General features: G+C 43.0%; 2 protein-coding genes across 9 annotated transcripts in view; both read left to right on the top strand.

Annotated features, from left to right (window-relative positions):
* Window positions 1-615: 615 nt before the first annotated feature.
* tnfaip1 (tumor necrosis factor, alpha-induced protein 1 (endothelial)) lies at window positions 616-5,054 on the top strand. Of its 4 annotated transcripts, none has more exons than XM_026997688.3 (7): window positions 616-753; window positions 1,618-1,970; window positions 2,066-2,235; window positions 2,692-2,775; window positions 2,903-2,955; window positions 3,122-3,317; window positions 3,729-5,054. In XM_026997688.3, the coding sequence occupies exons 2-7, from the start codon at window positions 1,730-1,732 to the stop codon at window positions 3,945-3,947; spliced, it is 963 nt and encodes a 320-aa protein (XP_026853489.2). In that variant the 5' UTR covers window positions 616-753; window positions 1,618-1,729; the 3' UTR covers window positions 3,948-5,054. The 4 variants fall into 4 exon arrangements, with proteins under 4 accessions (XP_026853489.2, XP_026853490.2, XP_035390356.1 ...); XM_026997689.3 differs by lacking the exon at window positions 616-753 and adding an exon at window positions 760-1,032; XM_035534463.2 differs by lacking the exon at window positions 616-753 and adding an exon at window positions 760-1,062.
* Window positions 5,055-5,584: 530 nt separating this feature from the next.
* The window catches only part of sgsm2 (small G protein signaling modulator 2), a 32,022-nt gene continuing 16,155 nt past the window's right edge, over window positions 5,585-21,451 (top strand). For 3 of the 5 annotated variants that reach the window (XM_026997656.3, XM_026997654.3, XM_026997653.3), the window contains exons 1-2: window positions 5,585-5,838; window positions 10,159-10,234. In XM_026997656.3, the coding sequence (XP_026853457.3) occupies window positions 5,779-5,838; window positions 10,159-10,234 (136 nt within the window). In that variant the 5' untranslated portion in view covers window positions 5,585-5,778. Of the gene's footprint in view, window positions 5,839-10,158; window positions 10,235-16,206; window positions 16,375-21,451 lie in introns of those variants that run through there. The other 2 variants (XM_026997658.3, XM_026997655.3) reach the window with 2 other exon arrangements.

The raw sequence follows: 21,451 nt of genomic DNA, 5'->3' as shown, positions 1-21,451 counted from the left end.
ACATTCAGTGTGCCCTCAGATGCTATACACTGCAAAATATAAGTCTTAATTTACTCATGCTAGCTATATACTGGGAGTGGCACAGAACTGCAGAGTATTATATTTTTTCCTTTTCTATAATTCATTATTCAGGCATTTTAGCTAATTATCATTAATATATCATCAATTGTTAAAGAACAATTCCGCTTTACACATGAGGAAGACATAACATGCATAAAATACAACTGCAATTACAAGTAATTACAAGTAAATAACAATAACAAGCATTAAAATAATGCAAGTTGGAATACATGACCTACATTTCTCAATGTACTGCTTTATTAATTTTGCTCAGCAGGTTTTTCTTGCTTTCCTGATCTGTGATGTGTGTGATGGGGAGTCTAAAATATGCCACACAACAGTAAAAAAAAAAAAAAAAAAGGAATTACTGCCATTAACCTGGATTTGTGAATGTAATATTTTCCTAGTAGATTAGATTGCTAAGAGAATCCTAACAATAATGCAATAACCTTAGAATCGTTTAACATAGAATCATTTAACCACCTCCTCCCATTCGCACCCTGCTGGTGGCGCTATGCACCATTCGAAGAAGAAGAAGAAGAAGAAGAAGAAGAAGAAGAAGAAGAAGAAGAAGAAGAAGCCTAATCACTGCTCCAGTAGGTGGCAGTATGATGGCCTTCAACGTCAACCTTTATTGTACATAGAAGAAGAATAAGGCGACGAGGACGACGGCGCTTGGGGTGTTTCAGCTAGGTATCGTCGTTTTTCCTTCCTACGAATAGTTTGTGTTTGTAGTTGGTTAACGTTGGCCTGTTTTTTTTTGGGTTTTTTTGTAGCTGCTAGGATTGTATATTTATGCACGGCTGCACATATAAGTGAAAGACTCTAACCTAATCAACCGTAATGTAATAGTACGTATATATGTAATAAATACGTGTGTAATGGCTAGAGCTGATGTAGCTAATGTTTCTGCTAAACCCGTATCGAGTCCTGTCTACCCGGGTTCAGAAGGACCGGACACTGGAGACTTGGGTTAGTTAACCTGGATGGATGGATGGATGGGTGGGTTTGTTTAAGTTCATATTTAAACCATCTCGGCAGCTGGTAGTACAGCCTTAGAGCCTCTGCAGTGTGCTAGCCTAGCTAGCTTAACCTGCCACCCTTGTTGTTGCGTAGTCTTGTGTTTCTTCATGCTATTGTGGGTTGTTGTATGCTGCGTATATAAACTTTATTTACCATTTATGTTGAAATTTTGATTTAGTAACTTTTGCGCAACTCATGGTTAAAAAAAACTCGAAAGCCGAGATTTATTTCTGCCTGGTTAAATATAGGAAAAACGTATTGATATGCCTCTGTCCATTTACAACTTGGTTAACTTTAAAAAGTGGTGAAGTTGTATGTAGTCGAATAAATGAAAATAAACAAAATGACGAGTGCAAAAAATATTTAGAAATTGTAGTCAAGTAATGAAGTATTTGTACTGTATCCTGCTGGAGCTGTGGTTTTGTGTAAAAATAAGCCTCTGTTATGCATAATTCTGGGTGGAGGCTCAGTGTTTTAATATCACTAGTGATGTGTGAGCAGTATGCAGAGAACTAATTAAACTAATGTTTATAGATATGTGAAGGACTGGAGTTTGTGAGCACTTGCAGTTTCTCCAGCAAAACTCACCACGGCGGCGGACATCAAGCCCATCGTGTGCAGGGTGGTGATCTACCTACAGAGGGACATGTCGGGGGAGAGCTGTCTGCACCAGCCTCACCCACAGGCTGGTCCCATTGTGTCCGTTTCTTCAGTGCCTTGTCCTAAGACCAAGACCTACAGTTACCGTGGTGCGGTGGGCAATAAGTATGTGCGCCTTAACGTTGGAGGAGATCTCTACTACTCCACTGTTCAAGTGCTTACGCGGCAGGATACCTTGCTAAAGTTGATGTTCAGCGGTAAGATGGAGGTTTTCACAGACAAGGAAGGTGAATATTGCAGAAAATTAATCACACAATACTCATTTTAATGTATTAATGTGGTATCTTATGTCAGCAGTCTAAAAGAGTGCTGTTCTTCTCAGGTTGGATTTTGATAGACCGCTGTGGGAAACACTTTGGTTTGATACTGAACTACTTGCGGGATGGAAGTCTGACTTTGCCCAAGAGCAGACAGGGTATCATGGAGCTTTTGGCCGAGGCCAAGTACTATCACATCCAAGGCCTGGTGGACTTGTGTCAGCATGCTGTTCAGGTCGGTGAATCCTGACTAAGGGAGAGTACTTTAAAGCCAAGTAACAACTTCAGATCCAGATTTACTAATGGCATTCAGTTTGCTGATGGGGAACAGTTCAGATGGCTACAGATTGGTCTCGGTCTACTTGGTATAGTCACTGATCATATTATTACAATGACATGTACAATAAATTTTAAAGGCTGTATCCAACATTAAACTACAGTAACCTTTGCTTCCAAAATCTGTCATCATAATTCAAATTAAATCTCATGCAGTTAAACATTTGAGCCAACACGTTTAGACTTTTTTGCTTCCTCAAGGCAGTCGTGACAACATGAGAAATGGCCATCATTTTTACTTCTTTATCATTGGCACCTCAATGTAAATCTCTTTTCACTTACAGCTCTCTGATGGTCCTGGGTTGTCTCTCAGTAACTGGCTGTTGTATTTGCTTTTTCTGTATTTGCCTTGCAGGATAATAAACAGAAGGCTCTGTGTGTTATACCTGTCATCACTTCTCCCAAAGAAGAAGAGAGACTGATACAAGGCTGTACAAGGGTGAGGTTCACCTTACAACAGTCATGTTACAATAGTGACAGCTATCGGTGTATGTCATGAATATAATTTATTTGACAAGTAAGTAATAAAGCTCTTCAATTTTGCATTGCTTTTATTCCTAATACAGCCGGTGGTGAAACTTCTCTATAATAGAGGCAACAACAAGTATTCTTATACAAGGTAAATATGGCAAATTGGAACCATTTCAAAGTTTAATATTTATTCAGATGTAAAAATCTATTCGTGGTTTTTGGGCTACTTCAGCCACAGCAAACACTAATATTCTTTATTGTAGAAGTCCCTGTTTCCTTATTAAACCATTGAATTATGTTCTGTCCTCTGAAAGCAACTCGGATGACAACTTGCTCAAGAATATCGAGCTGTTTGAGAAGTTGTCCCTGAGCTACAATGGACGTGTACTGTTTATAAAGGACGTGATTGGAGATGAGATCTGCTGCTGGTCTTTCTATGGGCAGGGCCGTAAATTAGCAGAAGTTTGCTGCACATCCATTGTCTATGCTACTGAGAAGAAACAGACCAAGGTATTGTACTATATGAATTTGCATAAGCCTAGGGATATTTGATGAGTTGTCTGGAGATTGTTAGAGGCATGTTTTCCTCACCATGTGCTAAGACTGACTAATGTTCTGAGTAGATTTTATTTATTTGACATTAATTGTAAGCTCATGAGTTTGTCTTGTTGAAAATCTGCCAGCACCAGACGTTTCACAAGTATTCAACTAGAAAGGACAGAGTGTGTAATCATGTAATTGATCAATTTAAATTCATTAAAGTTCTCCTATTTTTTTTTTATTTGATGCAACTGAAAGGAATCCAAATTGGTCCTTTTAATTAGATTATTTAAAAACCTAAAGGTTTAAGGGAGTCAAGGAGGCTACATGGAAACCGTCCATAGCAGAATCCCATAGCTGTGACCCACTGGTCCATTTCAGGTTGAGTTTCCCGAGGCACGCATCTACGAAGAGACACTAAATGCACTGCTGTATGAAACGCTTCCGGTGCCAGACAACTTTCTCCTGGAGGCGATACGCCGACACGCCCACTGCTGCTCTCACAGCGAGGACGACGAGGCAGTGGAATTGAGGGAACGCGTACGGCGCATACACATCAAAAGATACAGCACCTATGATGACAGACCACTTGGACACTAGCTGTGGGCACAAGCTTCGGGTCTCTTCCCTCCACTTGTGCCTCTGTTTTTGTTCGGCTGTGGGCGAACGCTCACGCTGTCCGTTGAGTGCTTAGAACTTGCACTGTGCAGAACATTTCTTGGTGTCCTGCTGTTGAGTGTGACATACTGAGGGTGAGAGATGCAGCCCACACTGTGGAAGGACTGTCATTCACCCCCTTCCATTGAAGGCAGGTGTTTTGGTCAAGGTACGTGAGCTATTGTGCCAACCCACTTGACACAAATTCTCAACGAATGTATGGGCATTTGAAAGGTACTTGTTTTTAGGAAAAACAAAAACCACACACTTGCCAGTTTTTTGATGACGTAAACGTAATAAGTGTACTGAACACTGTGCAAGTGTGAGCTTTCGCCCACGGCCAAACGTCTGTGAATTACCACACTACCAGCAAATCTCTTAGACAATATTTAACCACTGTTTAACTCACTGCCACATCATGATTGTTTGCTTGGTCGGTTGTGTCATGACAATCTGGTTGAAAGCCTAATCGATTCGTGGTTCAGTATTTTCAATCAGACATCTGTGGAGTTCATCTAGCTGGAATTTAACTCTTACCTCTTTCAAAATGTTTGAGGAGCAATGACTCCCTGTAAACACTAGATTAGAATAAGATCTGAGATTAACACTAAATTTGTTTAAATGAATTTTTAAAAATTAACCCTTCAGAGTGAACACAAATGGGTTTACTGGTTTGAGGTTCACTTAGTATTTTAATGTTGGCCACCTTTCTTAAAATTTGAATAAAACCATTGGGAATTGGTTAAGAAGCAACTTTGCATCTTAAGATGCCTTAGTCACATTTGTTTCTTCTTGCATTTTAGTTAAATGCAGATGTGAGCCCAATGTTACAATTTGAATGAATAAAAATAGAATTCAGAATGTTTTTTCACTCTTTGGGAATATTGATTAAATTCAGTGTATTTTGTTTAAAGTATAGATTTATTTTATCAAGAAATTCATACTATTCACAAAGTACTTTTTTTAATAGGACTACTTGTGCCTCAAATATCTGCTTTATATTTTATATAGAACATACTTGTTAAAGATATTAAAAGCTGTTGGAATATATGTGTGGCTATCTGTTTCTTTATCTGCGTGATTGTCTTTTTTTTGTTCGTTGTTATTCCCTAAGGGAAGATTAAAATCAAATCAAACTTCAATATGTCATTTCACTTTGAACAGTATAGGAGCTGCACCTCATTAGGCTGTGATGCATATTGTATCGTTTCCGTGTTAAAGTAATTGAATCTTAGGTTGTAAATGAATAGCGACCACCTTAATGAAACCGACCTTTCTAGTTATTTATGTCAATAAATTTGTGTATGCCTTACAAGGCCTTAATCAATTTTAAGGCTAGTACCCAATAATAGCTATAAAAAAATCAATGGTTTAAATCTACAAAAGATTTTACAAAGACCTCTGTGGGTTTACATCGTGCGAGCGGAACGGATATAAAGTGGACGTGATTAAGCCAACAGATACTGTGCAACTTTGGCTGAGTTTTCCAAATGTGAAGTGGAGCTAAAAATACGCAAGCCTTGCGTGCAGTGATTTCTGCCCCTGCTCCGCAGCGCCTAGGGGCGGGCCCGCCTGCGCTGGCGTCATCGTGGAGGAGCTGAAGATGGCTCCGCGGTGCGCTACGGCCGCGCACAGATGCGTCAGCGCTCGCCTGCCAGGACGCGCGTTTAGGTGAAAAAAGGAAGGAAGGATAAGAATATTAGAAGAGAACAGCAGATAAAGCCGTAGATCCGCGACGTTGTGCTGTACACCGGCTGTCAATCAACACAGGGAAATGGGCTCTGCAACAGACGAAGAATTTAAAGAGAAACTGCTATGGAACGTGAAACGGGAGGTACGTGCAGGTTATTTCGTTTAACTGGTTCCTCGATACTAATAAATATGGATGCGAGCGCACGTCAGGTGTCCGCGATTATCCTCCGTTCACCGCGTCCACCGGCACTCTGGCTGTGGTCGTGGGGCTTTGTGCGTTCATGTCGGAAGTTTGTGAGGTGCGTTAATACAGTGCATCAGATTGTGTGGGAGTGCATTGCAACAGAGCCATTTAAGTTTTCAGCTATTCAGCGGAACCCATTCGCGTCCTTAACGATACTGAGTTTAAGGTTACTTATTAGAGCAAAATAAAAACTTACTCGGAGGGAGCCTTTTAATTTAGTTTTGTTTTCTGTTTATTGTTGTTGTTGTTGTTGTTGTTGTTGTTGTATGTTGGACATGTCCTCGGCTAAGGACAGCGACAACTGCGAGTCATTTAACATTTGATCGTGAATCGTGGTTAGTCACAATTGTTTTACCTGTTGAACTGTGAGCGATTATATGAGGAAACGCTGGACACGGAAATTATCTGTAGTTTGTGGCATTACGCGCAATAACACTGATTATAATAAAGTACAATATTAGCTGCACAGTAACAAAACATTAGCGTGCATACAAGAACTCGTCGATCTCAGCAATGTCACTGCTGCATTGTACATGGAATTGATTATTAGACAAATTGCATCTTAGGTTTCTCGTATACGTTAATTATCGCCCAAAGCAGCATTTGATCAGCATCTGCCACGCTGCTTTACTTCCACTATGTAATGAGTCATAGCTGGATTGGCTCTCATTGTATATCTAGGCTGTGTAACCTAGAAACAAGTTAGGGACTCCTCACGATCCCTTCATCATGAATCTTTAAGATGCACAGTCGTGAATAGGTTCTGCTGTCTACTCCCAATAAGACTCATTCTTGTTACAGAAATCTTATTAAACATCATTCATTTACCTATTTGCTTTACTTTTTTGAGTGATGCAGTCAAATCATGCCCCTCCCCACGATCAGCCATATCTGGCTGATTTTACTCTGAGAGTAATAAATGGTTTTTTTGGATGCTGTAGCCTCAGTGCAACCTCACCTCGCCCAGCGTTGCCTAAGCTGTACAGAGCTTTGAACAGCAGTTCAGAGCAGTGCTCCGGCCTCCTATGTGCTTAGCTACAGTAATATTCTGCAGGATAACCTTTGGGTTGATGCAAGCCCTCATTTACATAAAGGCAGTAGGCTTTGAAGTTTTTAAGTCGATATTCGAAATATTAATGTAATATCATGTAATGATTATTGAATGTTTGTTGGTCAGGGATTGCATTTGCCTGAAAGAACCAAACATGAAAATGTTTCAGCGGGAAAGCTGTTGAAATGAATTCCATTAATACATCTATAGAAGCTGTGATTTCTAAATGAAAGAGCTGTTTTTACAGTGTGAAAAAATACATCTCTTGCAAATCTCATGATTTGGGGCAGGATGCCTGAAGTTTAAAAATCCTGTAGGGAAATAAACATCAAATTTTAAAAAGAAATACTTCCTTACACTTTGTGGTACATCTGAGCCCTCATTTAAAGTCTAGGGACTTTGCACACCAGCCTTGCATGGTTCCCAGCTTTCAGAGTGCGTCAAGCTATTATTCTTTTTGTTCTAAAGCATTAATGGTCCCCCGGTGGAACAGTATAATAGCAACCACTTCAATCGTTATCAGGGAAAATGAGCATTTTCTAATTATTCACATTGGGTCACTCATTTAAATTTTTGCTTTCTAGCTTATATAAATGCATATTAATTTCTTTCTCAACCCAGTAATTGGGTCAGTATTTCTGAATGCCATATGCTTTCTGACATACTCGTGACCGTTTCATCAATGAATCCATGGCAACACCTATAAGCCCAAACAGAAAGAACTCTGACAAACCTGGAATGTGTATTTTTGGATTTGGCACATCAGGAATATCGCTGAAGTCATGCGGTGCATAGAAATATGCTTTCTTTTTATTGGCTTTCTTTGGGTTCCACCTCAGGACTCTGTCACTTTAAGCTACAGTCAGCTGTCTCCTTGTTGCCTAGGAACTGAAAACATCAGCAGCTACCTAAGAAGTTCAATTACATCAATTCACATTTCTACAGCTTCAGCTTGGAGAGGCTGCCCAAGGTGGCTTTCACCACACCGAAACTGTTGCTGTTCCTCTTCTGGTTTTATATCTATATTAATCTGTCTATATCTGTTTATCTTCTTCCATCTGCACCTTATTGGGCTGCATAATGGAAGATCATGTCACAACTCTCTTGACTTGGCTGCCTGAAAATGACGTCCTTTGTGCTTTTTTTTTTTTACAGTTGCAGGGTTTCCTTATGCAATTCATCTGGCAATAATTTAGAAATGGTTTATTATTATAAACAGGCTCTCATGATAACCAGACAATCACAGTTTAATAGTAATTAAGAATTTGGGTTTCCCTGTGTTCCGAGCAATTGCGCATACATTTCAGTATAATACTATATCACCTGTTTAAAGCTGATAATGGATTTTTACAAGTCAGAAGTCTATGATGCTATTTATTACATTACTGTTAATTTAAGCTCTAACGGATCATTCTTGTGATTTCAGATTTTCTGTTTCATTAATGGAATGCTATATGTTATGATTTAAGTTGCTCTGGATAACGATTATTGTTACATCTATGACTAAAATACCATTTTAACCCTTTTAACATGATGTTGAAATACTTAGAAGCAAATTGGTTGTTGCTATTGAAATGAAAAAGAATCCTCTCAGCACAATGTAGTTAAATGAACAATGAATTCCTTACAGGTTTAAAAGTCTTTCCCAGTGGGTCCTTGCATAATTATTTCTGCCCTTTGTGAGGTTTACAGTCCAGATTAGAGCTCGTTTTCTTTCTATACTGTTCATTCCAGAACTCATTGTTGACTGCTGCTTGCTTAAATATGCTCTTGAACTGGAAATAGGCTGTAGCTTAAGCCTTCTACGTAAGCCTCACAATGTGACTTTTGTCACAGGGCAGATGAGCGAGGCATATGGGTTGCTGTGATATCTCTGTGTAGCATGCTGGGTCAGACTGATGGGCCTCGGATAGTCCTTTGTCTTCCAGTTGTATTAATCCATGAATAATAGCTTCATTAAATGTAATTGTCCTTGCTGTTAGCTCAGTTAGAAAATGGGATTTTAACATCCAGTGTCTGTAAGAGGCTCAACAGAGCACAATTCTCAAGCTCCACATTACACTTTTACTGAACTTCTCTACACCATTCCACCACGCTGAACTAAGATGCCTGAAAATGCATAAAGTAATTTGGTGTGTCATACCCACTTTTAATGTCAGATACTTATTTAAAAATATTTTAATAAATGGACAAGCATTGGTACTCATCAGAGTCTGTCCTTCTAATCAACATGATAGCATTGCAGATATCAGCTGCTAATAACAGAGACACAAGGACACTTTTCTTGTGTTGAGCTTTTCTCACAATTACTGGTGAAATAACCACTGCACCTCTCATGCAATATTACTTTTCTATTGCATTGTCTAGTTCACTGCACTTATGTGTATGTATATGAGGACATTATACTCTGCCTAAATTGTAAGAAATGGGAGAAAGAAAATCTGACTGCGCAACAGATTCTACAAGCTTGTGACGCTGTCGCAAAGTCAATGTCAGATGATCAGTATATTACTGCAGCATGTAACTGAGAATGCCACTGTATTCAATGTAATTTACTATCATTTAAAAGTACTCAGGCATGAAGTGAGATAACCAACCATTGATATAATACATGTAATTATTTTCTACCACTGCCAAGCTCAGATCACCCTAGTCTAGGAGAAAATGGGGCTGCTGTTTTTAAAAATGAGATGTACCGGCTGAACTTGTTACCTAATGCCAGCCGGGATCAGGACCGTGTGATTCAGGTGTCACCCGCATCTATTAAAGGTGCTGTCATCCCTGTGCTCACCTGCCCCATCCATTTTGCGTCCAGGCGGGTGACCATGTCCAGCTCTGCCACTGTGCTGTAATTACTCTGGTCCTTTCTCCTAATTATAAAAGAAAGAAAAAACTGCCAGTAAGGGTCATGATTAATTAGACAGCCTAGGATTCTACTTACGGTGAAAAAAAGGCTGAAATTCTGTGGTTTCGTTCCATTTGGCTCTTTGCACTCTGAGGGAAACTGGGAGACAACAGTTGAAGAACAACTTTTTAAAAGCATTTGTGGTTATTCTGTCAGGTTTCATTAGGAGCTGCTGGGATTTCCTGCATGGGTGTGAGGCTGCCATCATCTTGAAGCTCACTGTGTTGCTTTCCTTTGTGATGACTTGACTCTTCATTTGTAGGTGAAGCAGATTATGGAGGAAGCGGTCACCAAGAAGTTCGTTCATGAAGACAGTAGCCATGTCATCGCTTTGTGCAGTGAGTTTAAGCCCCTTGGCCCCCAACACCTTTCTTAGCACCCCCTTCATCTCTCATACTCACAGATACTAACTACTAAATGGAACCGGCAAAATACCACATAATGGTTTTTATTGATAAATATTACTATCCTGATATATTCTACAATATATTACAAGCATTTTTCTTGCTTAATATGGTTCATGTTTCAAGATTTGCCTGCATTGTCTTGAATAAAAAAATCTCTGTTAACATAAATCAGTATCAACTCGACGGACGTTTGTTGACGTCATCCCGACTCCACTTTCCCAGAGCCCAGGTTTATGACTAGCCTCTTGAAGACTGATCTGAAATCAGTCATTTAGGGACGCCATCCAACTCTGGGTGACTTGGTGGAGTTTTGGAAGGGAGCCAGCGCTGAGGCTGAAGCATCTGTTGCTGATGACTCACCCTTCTTCCATCCAACGGCATAGAGAAGGAAGGACCTTGGCAAGGCCATGTTATGTCAGCCCCCATAGAATGGACTCTCTGCCTTGTGCCACAGACCCCCTGATGAACGTATCCAGGCTTGACAATCTGCCATATTCTGACTGAACTCTCAGGTTTAAACATCGCCTTGTGACCTCCAGCTGTCTCCGAGGAAGCTGTCTCAGGGGAAGATCTAGTTAACAGGCAGTCATTAGGTCAGGCAAGTCTGCAGGCATTTTCCCAGAGCTGCCTTTAACCTGATGAGCAGGACATTGAGCAGGACATTAGCAGGACATTTCTTTTAAGATTGTTCTCAGTTTCAACGTTTTTAATTGAACTGTCAGTCTGGAGGTGAGCAATGCCTAAAATAATCCATTGACTTTGAAATGCCTGTTTGGGTGTTCTTTATATTCACAGTGGTCATGTTCATGAGTCTGTGATTTGTGTCAGCACTAACAGTGACAGTGTAAGCAGTACCTTCAATTAACGATGCATTATTCTAACATGTTAATTCACCGCTGCTACAATAATGAACACATTTTCATTCAGCCCTACTCTTCATTAGCTCTGGATTGGAGGAAGTCAGCCGGGTGACATTTGCCATGTAAATGCTACAGCAGAGGCTGTTTGGGACAGGTGACCTGGTGCTCTTTGTGGAATCTTCCAACACTGCCTTCCTAACTCCATTAGTGGGTTTTAAAAGGTGCACCATTCAAACATACAGAAATGATTCATACATACAGGACCTTTGATGTGACATTTTTGATGGGGAGAACTGAATTTCTCTTCACCTTCACACTCTTCAAGATCTTTCTCTCTTTTGGACAAGGAGATGCTGAGGGGATCTGACGCCTCTATAACTAAACATAAAAATCCTGTCTATCAGGAACCGGGCATGGAGCCCCAGATATGAGTGTGCGCCATCGCAAGAGAGAGTCGTGATGGTGAAGGCGTGGTGGCATTCTGAGGTTACCCCTCTGGAAGCACCGCCAGCCGCTATCAGCACGACTGAAGACGAGAGCAGCTCTCAGACCAGAGCTGTAGCCGCTCGCGCATGCTGCGGCCCCTCTGTGGAGAAAGTGCGCTGGCAACCCCTGCCAGCACAGGGGCATGTTTCAGCATGCTTTTAAACTCTGCGATCCTTTTTGGAGGAGGAAGTTGATGAAGAGGAAGCGGGCCAAGGCGGGGGATGAGGATGCCAGTTCGCATGGAGGAGGTGTGAGGAAGGCTGTAGGAGACTGATGAGGAGTTGTGTGTCCCGGATGGTTTTTCGTGTATTTTCTTGCTTTGGCCAACAGACAGTCTTCAGAAACAGACTCGTGCTTTGCTGCCGAAAGCCTCTGAATGAAAGAAAATCCCCAGATGAGTGGACAGCAGTGAAACAGAAAACTGGCACCTATCTCGTGCTGAACGTGTGTCCTCAGTGGTGTGGCTGTGACGACATGCGCTTGGAGCTAGCTGCTTCTGTAGTGGAGTACACATTGTACTGCCATCTCTGACACGACTCATTAGCCAAGGACAGGGCTGGTAATAGCTGCAGTTCTGACGCTGCCACCGTGTACATGATGTGTACCTGTGTGTATGTGTGAGCAAGTGTGTATGAGTGTTTGGTGGGCGATTTCTGTGAAAGTCACACACTTTCAAAGTTAACACTTTGAGTTTCCATGTATATTTAATGATTATCTAGACCTCAAAGACTCATAGAACAGAAAAAGTTTGAATGTATCTCCTCAAATTGTTTACCTCAAGATTATTAGCCAACATTTTTACCATTTTAGAAGGTTTACTGTTTTAGAATATCTTTTTTTTTTCTCTGTAGAAAATTCTGTAATTCCATCTATAGTTCCCCACAAACCGTGGGCTGCCTGAGGTCAGTTAGCTCTGGGCCTCAGTAGCCCACATCTTGTGGCATCTACATATTCTTGTGGCGTCTACATATTCTAGTTTCCAGGAATCAATAAATAATTGTTCCAAAAACAGTGGAGTGTGGGTGAGGTCAAAGGTCATTTGGAATGGGTGGGAATGTAATTACAATTAATTTCGTTTTAAGTCTTTGAACTGTTGAGGGACTTTGTGTTATGCAACCCTAATTTGGAGGTTATGATTGAGTAATGTGGATGTAATTAGACAAATCTCTGCCATTATCAGATTGGTTATGGTGCACTTTAATAAATCCTTAGTAGTTAGTCAACATTTTCCCTGTATTGCTCTCATCAATAGAATATATAGTATCATTTCCATTTAAGATTTATGTTAATGGCCTGCTAGTGTTCCTGCTAGAACCTCTGATGCTATAGACCTGTTTGTGCCCACTGATATTATAGACCTGTTTGTGACCACTGATTTTATAGACCCGTTTATGCCCAGTTTGTTGGCTCCATTATTGCGGCACATCAGCTCAGTATTTTGGAGTTTATCTTGAAATCTTCTTGTCTTCTATGCCAAGTCCAGCACCACATGCTTCTTTTCTCCCATGATTTTGAGCCCCAGCTAGCCAATGACGGCATGGACACCGTGGCATGTAATATCCCTCGTGTCCTGATTTGTGGAAATAATTTGAGGAAATAAAAACAATGGCCCAAAAAGCAGGAAGTGCTGGGTGATATCAGCCAGCTTCCCTTCCCAGGGCTAATCCAAACATCATTGCAGGCGTGCAACTAATGGTGCATTCAAGGTCCTTGTGCTGTGTTCCAAATGTGAAATCTGAATCCCTCAAAACCCGAAAAAGAAGCAAGACGAAACTGCAGATGGTACACCGAACACCTGCACCAGAGCGCGATAATTAGAGAGTAATGAGTGAATGAACAGAGATGTGAGTCATTTGTGTTTACCCAGTGTGCCTCTGCCAGTGCTCACTCTACAACAAAGCCCGAGCACACTGAAAAAAATCATCTTTACTGAATCTGGAATGGAAATTGGTCATGGCATGGAATGAGGAGCACAGAGCTTCACTCACCTAAGATATGGTGGAGATCACAGGGTCTACTGACCTGCACCGAGTGGTCCAAGTGTTACGGGCTCCTGTTAAAGGATGCAGCATTTTCCTTCAGCTCAGCCTTTTTTGAAACAGTTTTTTTTTCTCTTCATTTACATTTACATTTACAGCATTTTGCAGACGCCCTTGTCCAGAGCATCTTCAAGAAGTGCTTTGTAATCTTTATCAAATACACGTCCTCGTGTAACAATCAATATCATTATCAAGCTAATGCCCTGGCCAGAGATGTAAGGAAGCCAGTAAGCAGAGTAAAAGGAGGTTTTGTTAATACATAAGTGCATATTTATGTGCTTAGTGACTCCATGAAGAGGTGGGTCTTAAGTCTTAAGTCTTAAGATAGCCAGTGACTCAGCTGTATGGAGGGCCAGTGGAAGTTCATTCCACCACCTGGGTGCCAGGACAGAGGAGAGTCTTGATGCATGTCGTCTTTGTGTCTTGAGGTATGGTGGTTTGAGCAGTACCAGAGGCTTGAAGACAGCATTTAGCATGGCGATGCTATGCATGTATATTTAATGTATCTATATATAATGAATAATTATAATTATAAACAATTATGTAATATTAGTATTAAGAAACAATAATTTTGGTCTGGACTGAGGGAGAAATGGGAAAGAAAAAAGCATACCTTTGAATAGGGGATCATATATAACATATCTGTTGTGCTGGTTTGAGTTTTTGAAGAACACTAGTGCTGTTGGAACGTTCAATGCTCAGCAATGAATCGCATGTATCTAGAATGGTCCCGGAAGCCAAAGGCTGTTCAGTCATTGAGAGAGAAGTCATGTCTGATACACAGAGCTGGTGTACAGAGTCAAAGTGCGACACTGTCCAAATGCTACTGGTGCTGACCTTGTGTGCCACAAGTCTGATGTTTCCCCAATCAGTGACATCCAACCAGATCTTTTCCATTCCTCCTGACCATCACATACACTGATGCCATCTTTTCAGCCAATGAGCATGCTACAAGCATGTCTGTACCTGTGAATGCAAAAGTAAGTATGCTATGAGTTGGCAAAATGTTGCATCGTGGCTCAGTTAGACAGGCTGGCCATGGGTAGCTGAAAAGTCTAATTACAATTGGGATTTAGAAATAAAAACTTGGGACATCACTAGAGAGTTTGCAAAAGGCTCAGGTATTCCACTGGCCAATTCCATGACAACACAAAATCTCTCAGCAGATATTTGGGTATGTCTAGGGCTATTACATACAAATGCACTCAAGAAAAAAACCCACACACATATAGAGACCTAGGGTTATATAATTTTCCTCCCTTGGTGATCTTGTTCAGAGTTATTTCTGGACTTCTGGAGACAGCATGGCCCACACTGAAAGCAACGCCCATCGTGGTGGGAGTAACTTGGCGTGTGGGGTTGTGAATCTTGGTGTGGACAGCTCCAGCTCTCTCCTTGCTTTGACCACAGGGGAGATGAGCAGCACGGGGAGTCTATCTGACTGCAGCACCCACCCAGTGTGGGATGACTGCTCCCCCTGCTGCCTGCCACTGCTGTTGCCATGCTCAGGATTAAGATCAGGCATGCATGCGATCGATAGAGCTCACACCGGCACTGCAGTGGGGACCCACGGGGACCCTTTGCGTTGTCTGTTCTCTCTGATTCTGCTCTAAGCCCTTGGGGTGACAAAGAGACATGGCTCAGTGGGAGACTCTGTGACATGGTACTTCTCAGCTGAGTCCAGGGAAAGCTCTTGTACACTGTCTCTTCGGTCTGTCAGTCTCTTTCAGAAGTATTACAGTTGTGGCTCTATGGAATTCATTGCTGGTTGGAATCCCGCCGAGGTCACCAGCAGTTGGTGTGACCAGACGATACGGTTCCGGTTTCTTGGGTGGACTGAAATGGGTTTGCAGTGACTGTAAATGAAAGTCTGCTTTTGTGGAATTACAGTTTTGGATTTGGTTTGTTCTCAAGGGCGGTGGAGTCGTGATCTGTGCACCTGTTGTCTTGGGGTGTGTGTGTGTGTGTGTGTGTGTGTGTGTGTGTGTGTGTGTGTGTGTGTGTTTGCTGAGGCACGACTGAATGAATAGGTAGACTTTTGCTCAGATTTATAGCTCTGCTGTGGGATTTAGTGCTATTAATTACTTCCGTCACCTGTTTAACACTCACGTACATACACACACACACACACACACACACACACACAGAATGTTGCAAGCACCTTATTACCAGACACGTTACCGAAATTTTTTTCTTGCTCAATTTGGCCTCCTCAAAGCGCATCCAGACTGTACCAAGACTCTTTGATGTCTGTTTTCTATTTCTGTCAAGGTGATACCACCACCTCCCCCAGACACACTCACATACACGCCCACACACCAATCCTGTTCACACTCACACACCCACCCACACACCACTCCTGTTCACACTCTCACTTGCATACTCGCAGAAGTGGGAGAGGACTCCTGGTGTTCATCAGCCCTCTGTGGAAGATTTGACTCCTCCATCGTCTGCATCTGCTCCTTCTCCCAGACACCATGTCCATGCTTCCCAGAACTTGTCCACCCTGTTTTCCCAGGACTCTTCCATGCTGTTTGCTGAGCCCGTGGTGGAACGGAATGCTCAGGATGGCTAAGGTGAAGACAAGCAGGAACACAGACACCTGGAACTTTGCTTTGCAACAGTTAAATAGCATCTCAAGAGCTGGAAGAATGATTGGTTGTGCATGCGCAAAATATGAGAGAGGGTGAGATGGAGATTTATCTGTTTAATATTTTTCTTTGGTTAGGCCTGGGAAATAACCCGTTTCTTTCTCCAATAATAACGCTTGACATTTCCAAACAATATTCAATCATTTTTATGTGGGCCTTCAGCGAGGGCATCATGTGAAGAAAACGTATTACTTTAGTGTTATGCAGCTACAGTTTTTTACTGTAACCCTGTGATGTTCTTAAGAACAAACCAAGCTTGCTCTTGTCATTACTGTGAGAATACTAATACAGTCCTTTTGTTAGATGTGTCCTAATATTATTTTTGAACAAGTGTCTTTGCTAAGAGAGAACAGATGGAGCAGTTCCACTTAGAAAGCAGCCAAGAGAGTAGGGGTGTGTGTGTGTGTGTGTGTGTGTGTATGTGTGTGTGCGCGCGCGCGCACGCAGACATTATTGTGTATGTTTTGCAGGGGTGGGGATGTGGGTGGGATCACAAAGATCTGGCTGTGTGGAATCCCAGGAAGTAATTTACCAACCCTCTTTTGCAGTAGCCAATGCCAGCCTTAGCTTCTACTGATGGCCCTGTTAGACGCCAGTCCTAATTGTAATTGGGCCTGTAACTGGATGATGTCCACAACCCCTCCCCCTTCTTACTCAGCACTTGGCAATAATCTCAGTTGTCGTCTAGTTATACATCGCATTCACTTCCTTCATACACTTAACTGCTGTGGCCTTAACTTAAGGCACTGCTCTGAGTGATCTGTATAGTTTTGACTAAGAGACACTCGATTGGTCAGGTTCTCCATCGGAGCGGACAGAGGGCGATGCAAGTCGATTGATTCCAGTTGGACCTGCCAGTTTCGCTGCAGTGAGATCAGATAAAAGTCCAGTTAGTGACCCGTTGTGGCGTTTTGCCTGCTGGTGGAGAAATTGCACCTCCAATGGACAGTCAAGAGAGGATCGATATTTAATCACATAGCGAGAGAGCCTGGCCTAAGAGGACAAGGAAATGAGCAGAGACCCAGGAGGCGGGGGGTGGGAGGTAAGCAGTGTTGGCCCCCGGGTGTCCTGCCTTGTCTGGTGGCTGCTTTATACCCCACCTTACCACCTTTAGATGCTGTTTAAATTGGCTATAGGGTGATGATTGCTTAGCAGGAAGCTGCCAGCAGGTTTGATATAGCAGATATGACATGCTAAAAGAATGTGTACATAGAGCACATAAAGTGTGTGTGGAGTATGTGCGCATGCTCACACACACGAGAAGACAGGGATGTGCATGAATTCAGGTGTAAGAGTGAAGTTTAAATAGCCCACTATTTTAGTTCATTGCCATCGAGCCTATTGAGAGAGGAGTGCTTTAACACTCGCTCCCTGTTAGCGTCTCTCTGGCTGTCAGCTGTGTGCTGCTATTATTAACGGTGTCTCTATGTTTGCTAATTTTCACACAGTGGAAATAGCATACAGTGCAGGATAACGCTGTATGACTTATATGTCTGCAGCTCCTCGTCTTCAGTCTGATGACTGGTATAGGGGATTGTGAGGTAAGGAGGTTGTGGGGCTTCCTTATCTCAGAATAATGCGCATGTCCCTTCCACAGCAAAGGGCTTACACCCAGCCGTTTGCCTGTGACGTGACTCTGTGCGTCATTACACTGCGATCAGATCACTATCAACTTCTCTACAGGTACCTTATCTGGACAGAAGACACAGCACCGTGTGTGTGTCTTACTTCGGGTGGGTGCGGTTCTCAGGTCAGAGGATATCCACCCACCATGAGAGGAGGTGGACTGCAGCCCTGAGGGTCCCCACTGCTCCCAGACTGCTGGGGGCATGGAGGAGTCATATAGCTGCTGGTGTACTCTATTCTCGATTTTGCTCCACCCACCCCTGCCCTGTCAACTTATTCCTTGCACTTTCTCCTGCCTGCTGCCATTTGTAGACCTTCTGCAAGCAAGTGGATGTTTTTCTTATTTTTCTTTTTCTTATCTTAGCTGCTTCGTATTCAGTAGCAGCTGATGCCCTCTGTCTGCTCTGACTGTATCGGTGTATGTGGAGCATTTTCTGGCAGGCTGGCCCCAGACCCCCAAAATCTCTTCACCTGCCATGCAGAGTTCTGTACACCATTAGGAGAGGACTAAATGCCCGGCTCTACCACATGCCCAAGTGGGGCCAGATCAGCCAGTTAGCTTCTGCACGCCGGTTCGTTTAGAGAGGAAGACAAACCTTTCTTGGAGCTCCTGGACTGGAGGCCGATGGTACTGCCTCAGCACTGACCCTCAACAGTTAGATGCACCTCTGCAATTGCAAGAGCTTTGAAGCGAAAGAGGTCGGTCATATTATCAATGACGTGAAGCCCAGATTCTATAAGTTGGGATATGTTTCCAAGGAAACAATAATGCAGGCAGAGTTCATATCTATGCTCAGTAAAGTGTATCTGGGTGTGAAACTACTGTGTGATATTTAATTCAAATTATATGAAGGAAACTTGATGCTGTCGGTGTGACAGTTTCTGAATGAGTAAAGGAATATATTTTAAAGAGACTTCAGACCACTGACAATTTTGGTTTTGGTACTGGAGTCTTTTGTTCCATTATGAGCAGGTGAGTCAAATGTGGAACATATTCCTATGGATCACAACATACTTTAATGTATTGTAGTTGGCGATTTGTGACATTGTTTGGTCACGCTTGCTTCATGTCAGAATAGGCACAATAACAGCAATAAGATATCACATCTTCTAGCTCTACAATAGCTCTACTCCAGTCCTATTCTAGGCTATTCTATTCTATCTCTACTCTAGTCCAATTCTAGCTACACTCTATCTCTATAGTAGCTCTACAATAGCTTTATTTTAGGTCTTCACTAGCCCTCCCCTAACTCTACTCTAGATTTATTCTAGCCCTACCCTAACTACTGTAGGTCCACTCTAGAGTTACTCTAGATGCACTCTGACTCTACTTTAGCTCTGCTATACTGTTGCACACTCTCTTGCATGCACACTCTTCACTTATTCTTTGCCATCAGTTCTTTGACTCCATGTCCCCTGACCGCTAGCCTCATCCTCCTGCCCCCTACTCTTTTTTTCTCCTCTCGCTCTCCCTCCCACGCAACCCACAGCTTCCTCGTTCCTCTGTAATGCAGTTCATTACTGTCAATTACTGTGACTCATGGCTCCAGCTCAGCAGTGCAGTTACAGGTGGGTCCCCCCAGCAGAGTGCACTGATGCCACATATACATACATACGCACATACATACATACATACATACATACATACATACATACATACGCACATACATACATACACACACACACACACACACACACAAATATATAAATATATATATATAATGAATAAAATGAAGGTGTGCACACACTTTGTGCAATGTCCTGAATCCAGACTGCATGAACCGGCCTTCCACCAATGCTCAACACGTGAGCAGCACAGTGACTGTAATTTGGTCAGTCTGCCCACGCTGACAAGTCCACTGCTGACATTCAGCCACAGCTAATTGCGCCTCTGCCTTAATTAGATCTGCTAACGAGCTAGAGGGGATTGAGCGTCGGGGGCGTCCGGCGCGGCCAGCCTCTCCCTCCTCCCTGCAGCCTGACTGCTCTCCCTGCCTGTAGAGAGACAGGGAGCTCTCAGCCATTAATGCACCATTAGGGCTCATGCTGTCATTTCTTATCTGGAGCTGTAAAAACCTCAGCACTGCCCGATCGGACTCGGTTTGTTACGGCCATGTGAAGTGTGTCACTCCACAGTGCTAATTCTCTCTAAGTGGAGGATGCAACAGTCGAATCTTCATAAAGACCCCGCAGCAGTGGGAAGTTGTCCCTTTTTAAACTTTTATATAATGGACTAAATTTTACAATAATTGAATTCACTTTAGGGCCATGAAAACCATTCATACAGCACAGCAATCTTAAGAAGGACTGTATGAAATCTCATATACAATATAATGCTGTTTTAGTGGCTCTGATGTCTGTATACGCAAGTGCTTTTGTTTTTGCGTGTGTGTGTGTGTGTGTGTGTGTGTGTGCGTGAACATGGGTGACAGCGTGGGCGTTCACACACACCCAGCAGCCGGGCACATTACCAGGCACGAAGGCATTACGTAAACCCAGATACGAGCATGCTCTGCATCTTGGCTGTGTCAAACCCTCTCCCCGCCTCTCCTCCCCCACCTGCACGCTACGCTTCAACTCCTGCTCCTCCCACTCAGACCGTGACCACCCAAAGGTGGGTGAGCGACAGAGAGCCCTGGTTCGGCACATGGAAGCATTAGCATTTGATGTGGTGATCCCTTTTTGGAAGGAACAGTTAACTTGCTTTAGCCTGAAGGGGAAGCACTTAGCCAGCACTTAGATGAATCATCCGCACCATGTCCATAGATGCAGGCCCCAGCGCCTCTTTGTAAAGCCTGGAGACCAGGCAGGGGAGGCTCTCCTGAGGAAAACGCCCGCTTCAAATGACCCACTTCAACACCTGTGTGCCAGAGGTACCTGCTGTCCAGCTGGCTTTCCTCGCTTATTGTCTTGTTTCCCCACCCTACCCCACTCTCCTACCGTTTTTTTGGGGTTTTTTTGTGTACGTTGTGTTTCTCTGACTCTTGTAGGGGAGATTGCAAGGCAGAGAGTCTTGAACTGCCAGCTCCACTGTTGCTCAGCCAGCAATAAAAGAGCTATTACCGACATAAAACAGCAATTGCTTCGCCGACGATGCGGTAGGGCCAGCGCCTGGGCTCCTCCGACACGTCGATAACATCCATCATGGCGAGAGGCAGCAGGCCGACTGGCTTCAGCAAATCTCGTGTCTGGCCTTTCTGTCCTGTAGAGCGTCATCTTGCCTCTGCGATTTATCAGGCGCGCAACACCTTGATCCGTCGCCTCACGAGCACACGTGACCGCTGTAATCCTTAAGCGTTGAAGACCTCTCTAGGTGCCGCTCCCAGGGGCTGTTCGAGCTGTAGGGCTGGAATGGCTGTGTTTAACCCACATCATCAGGGACCTCGCACGGCTGCTTTGCCTGGGCTCGGCAGAAGCCGTGGGGGTAACAGGTTGTTTGCCACGTTCTTTCTTAGTGAAATATTTACCAGTGCTCTGGTGCCAGCC

The sequence above is a fragment of the Electrophorus electricus genome, chromosome 17 (genome assembly GCF_041902795.1).
Source record: "Electrophorus electricus isolate QZ-2024a chromosome 17, ASM4190279v1, whole genome shotgun sequence".
Classification (NCBI taxonomy): Eukaryota; Metazoa; Chordata; class Actinopteri; order Gymnotiformes; family Gymnotidae; genus Electrophorus; species Electrophorus electricus.
The sequence above is the reverse complement of the archived record's forward strand: the minus strand, read 5'-3'. Positions and strand labels throughout refer to the sequence as shown.

Coding starts and splice junctions, on each gene's coding strand:
- tnfaip1 (XM_026997688.3), top strand. CDS start 1,730: ATGTCGGGGGAGAGCTGTCTGCACCAGCCTCACCCACAGGCTGGTCCC. Junction 1,971..2,065: donor GGTTTTCACAGACAAGGAAG/GTGAATATTGCA, acceptor TGTTCTTCTCAG/GTTGGATTTTGATAGACCGC. Junction 2,956..3,121: donor AACAAGTATTCTTATACAAG/GTAAATATGGCA, acceptor GTCCTCTGAAAG/CAACTCGGATGACAACTTGC.